At 33.0% G+C, this 4,250-nt stretch overlaps 1 protein-coding gene across 1 annotated transcript; it reads right to left on the reverse strand.

Annotated features, from left to right (window-relative positions):
- On the reverse strand, positions 1-3,651 carry LOC132724446 (periostin-like). The gene is made up of 6 exons (XM_060709306.1): positions 3,442-3,651; positions 2,908-3,116; positions 1,831-2,038; positions 1,101-1,205; positions 551-661; positions 1-153 (listed from the first exon to the last, which is right to left on the reverse strand). The coding sequence occupies exons 1-6, from the start codon at positions 3,605-3,607 to the stop codon at positions 32-34; spliced, it is 921 nt and encodes a 306-aa protein (XP_060565289.1). The 5' UTR covers positions 3,608-3,651; the 3' UTR covers positions 1-31.
- Positions 3,652-4,250: the final 599 nt, after the last annotated feature.

Consider the following 4,250-nt stretch of genomic DNA (forward strand, 5'->3'; position numbering starts at 1 on the left):
TTATAAGGTTTTATGAAATGTATTAAAAGCATTATCCTTGCAGATTTGGAAGAAGATCTGCTGGGAAGAGAACATGGTCAATAGCATGAATAACACCATTGCTGCCCGGAATATTTGCCTCAACCACGTTAGCATCATCTACCTTGACACCGCCTGAAATAAAACAATAATTGCGTGCTTGAGAACATGCGAGTCTTTACATGAAGGTACCGTTGGGTAAACGTGTTTATGATAACTTGGTAAAATGTCATTCTTGCCTTACCGACACGCAAAGTTTTTAAGTTCATAGTGTAAGCTTTACAGTATTTCACATTGAGGAATTGCCAAACAATGCCAAGTGTCGTTAGCGACGAAATTTATATAAAATATTTCTATTTACTGCCAATAGCAAAGCTTGATTTTTCTATTAAACATTGCTGAACAATGCTCATTTCAGCTATGATATTTATATCAAATGCAACTTAGTGGCAACAGCGAAACTATTTGTATAAAACATGGTCAAATATTTCTTAATTCCGTTTGGAACATAAAAGTAGAATAATATAATTACCATTGTTTAAATGTATAGTAATAGGGGATCCGTGTAATGTGTACAGTATTTGTCCGTCAGATAGCATGTTACTCATTCTTGCACCAGGAACGATATGATACTTCAAAATCTCTGCAATTAAAAAATTAAATTTGTATTACATATAACAGCGTTCTTTGAGGTTCTTCCATCTTCAAATTCTTTACTATGTGTGCGACACAAAATAGACGCAATCACATTGAAACAAACTGCACATTTTGTCCCTCATAAATACTAGTTATAGCAAAGAAAATATCACTTCTAAATGTATATTAAATACTGTCTGTTTCAATATTCTATTATGCTAAATTTGTAGTGACTAGTAATCTAAGGATCGCTAGCTGCGTGGGTTGAAACCCTGTCAGGGGCAAGCCGTTGTTTCCTTGAGCAAGAAACTACATATATTGCTTGGTTCCAGGAACGGATTCGAGAGTATGATAAATAAGCGTATAGCTTCCTACACCACAATCGAACAAAAATGAAATCTGTATTAACTAATGGTGTATGAAATAACAAATATTAATATATTTACCTAGATATATTTTTCCGGCATTTGGTGTATCTCTGTGTATGTCATTTAAATGAGAATATCTTCCAAAGGCAAGGTCTGTTGGTGCAAATAAAGTGTATTCTCCATCTAAAATGAAAACAGTCATTACATGTAAAAAAAATGGCGTTCATAGTACAAAGAGGACCCCGTAACATATGCTCTAAGTTTGCAACTATAAGTTTTACCTTGTTGTGCTGTTTATACGTAAGCATATAAGTAGCAAAGATTTTTCAACTAGGGACGGACAGAACTTCAATCCAATCTTCTAAATATATGAAAAATGTCATTTGAGTAGCTAGTTACAACTGTTATAGTATAAGATCAAACACAAAGCAGCAAACCTGTACTTAGAAATGTTTTAGAAATACAATAAGTTCAGTCTTGTGCTTTGACCTTGACTTTTCACATAACAGCAGGAGTCTTTCATTCTAACCCATGGTCTAGTCATGGAGGTCATATGTACCCATTAATGGTGAAATGTCCAAACATGCATGCAGAAAAGTTTATACATGCAGCAGAAGAAATAGACCAGACACTGGCACCACTTTATGGCGATTACGTTACGTTAAATATCGTGAATATACGTAAAGTCGACATTGGAAAAGTCATATACGGAATATTTATCTGCCAAACGATGACTTTATGTTGGGTGTATGTCCATTCAAAACTCGGAAACAAATTGTCATAAAGCATCAAGAGAAAATAAACTTACTTTCAATAAGATGAGTAAAATTTGATAGCAAAGCATACAAGAAGAACTCTCTAAAGATATCATCCCTCTCTAGGAGGACTGCAGCCAAATTATGAGTGCTGAATACAGGTGGAATAAGTACTGTATCTATGACGTGTATAATGCCATTGTTACATATGATGTCACCGTTGTCTTTTAAAACAGTAGATGCATTGTTTAAACGGATGCCCTGAAAAACAGTACTGAGTTAAAGTAAAGGCAATGCGCTGCTCTATTTATAACGTTGCCTGCAAAGAACCCAAATGTCATCTTATAGTGTAAGTTACTTTTAATAACATATAATTCCCCCAAACATTCGTCATTTAAAATTATTCTGTACAGCGATTCCCTAATATGAATTATAGATCAGCTCCAATGTTATAGCTAATTCTTCGGGTGCACTAATAAACAATCATATCTGACTAATCTATTGTGGATGCTTATAGAGCATAACGACCATGTGTGAACAATTTTACAGTAAAGTTATAAATGTATTCAGCAACATCTATTCAAAACACTGTTCTAAATTACAATAATATATATAAACGATTCCACTGAGATCATTTGATCCCTCTGTTTTTCCAACTGAATAAGCCCCATTGTTAAAAAATACCAAAATCAACAAACGGGCTTAGAATAGCAATCCATTAAAGATCCTGTAACACAATCTTTTATGGTTTTATATCATTAATATGATGCTCAAATTAAGATTTATCAATTTTGTAAGTTACAAAATGCATGATTTATAAAGATATTACCGAATTTAACATTTCATGTAAATAAAAGGAGGTAATAAAAAGATTAATTTTATATAAAGTCTAAGTCAATTTTTTCAATAAGAAATGAATGCATTTATATTTTAATGATTACAAAAATATGTACAAATATTTGCCGTACATATTCTTCGATGTTTGGAAAATTGTTTTATATACACATATATATAATTTCACTTAAGACATATTCAAATTTTATGCTTTAGGTTTTTAGACCTATGTAGAATTCCTTTGATTTAAGCCATATGGCCATAAAAATATCCAATACAGTAATAAAAAAACTCACGGAAGGTTGACTAGTGACTGTGATCGATTGTCCTTCCATAGTTTCAACAGAGCCCGCACTGATAAGAGCTGGGATAACTTCATACTTGTTTATGATGTGATATTTCACAATCTGTTGAAGAAGGACAGAACTTTTTATCACTGAAGCCATCGTGTCAGGATCGATAGCTGCAACTGCAGCGTTTGTAGGCGCCATAATCGTGAACGGTCCTGATGATAAAGAATGGAAATATACATAAGACAAATGTACATTGTTCATGAATTAAATTAAAGATATTCGAAGGTCACATGTATCCTTTATAACATATAATTGTTAGCATTGAATAACGGTTTAATTGTAGGCTTCTTGGTCGGAAATGTCGCGGTTTGTATTTAACCGATAACTACTGCCGCGTATTATTTGACTTCTTCACTAAAAGAATAATAATCTTTAATAAAAATCTGGAAACAAAGCGATCCCTCGGGGAAGCATTAATCACAATAAAATTACAATAGAATTGCAGACTCGGTTTGATTGAGTTTAAACCAAACATACCTCCAGTTGAGCTTGTAAGCGTTGACTCAAGTTTTGCATCACGAATAAGTCCAGCAACTGATGTAAGATTGTAATCTACCAAACATTGGTAAACATTTTTGTCAATAAAAGCATTTGCCTGTCTAAAAAATGCTAAAGTTAAAATCGCGGTGAAAAACGGACCCATATTTTACTCCCGTCTTTTTCAATCTATGTGAATTATAGAACTAAATTAGCCTGTGTAATTGTGAAATACTTTAAGGGAAAGATAAGATAAGAGTCTAAATTCGACAACCTTTAACATGAGGATGTCACTTTCGTGCCTATATTGTGACCTTATGAACATAATGAGGAGACTGTTTTATAACCCTCAACTTTATTAGGAACACAGTTTAATATGACTTATTAATATTGATGCCACCAATTATAAGGCAGTGACCATATAGAATAATCTTACGCAAGCGACAAAACAGAAATGATAAACATTTTTTAATAATTATATAGTTTCCAAGCTTAATTTTTTAACTAATAATAATTCAGGGATGTCGCTTGATTAAGCCGTAGTGTGGTTAAACTTCCTAATAAAAGAACTTCCCAAAGAGCTTATATAAAAACAAAGACAAAAGGTTGAGATATTCAAACTTAGTTTTACTTAGTTTCTGTTCATGAGAGTTAGTGGAAAGTGCAACATCTCTCACGCCCACTAGCACCGACCAACATAATATAACACCACTTTGGTAAATTACGACATTTTACATTCCTCCTAACAGCACTTGACACCTTTTGTTGTCATTTTAAATCTTGGAAAAAGATGTAATCTCAGTCCAATA

The sequence above is a fragment of the Ruditapes philippinarum genome, unplaced genomic scaffold (genome assembly GCF_026571515.1).
Source record: "Ruditapes philippinarum isolate M1 unplaced genomic scaffold, ASM2657151v2 ctg9477_1_1_1_1, whole genome shotgun sequence".
NCBI lineage: Eukaryota > Metazoa > Mollusca > Bivalvia > Venerida > Veneridae > Ruditapes > Ruditapes philippinarum.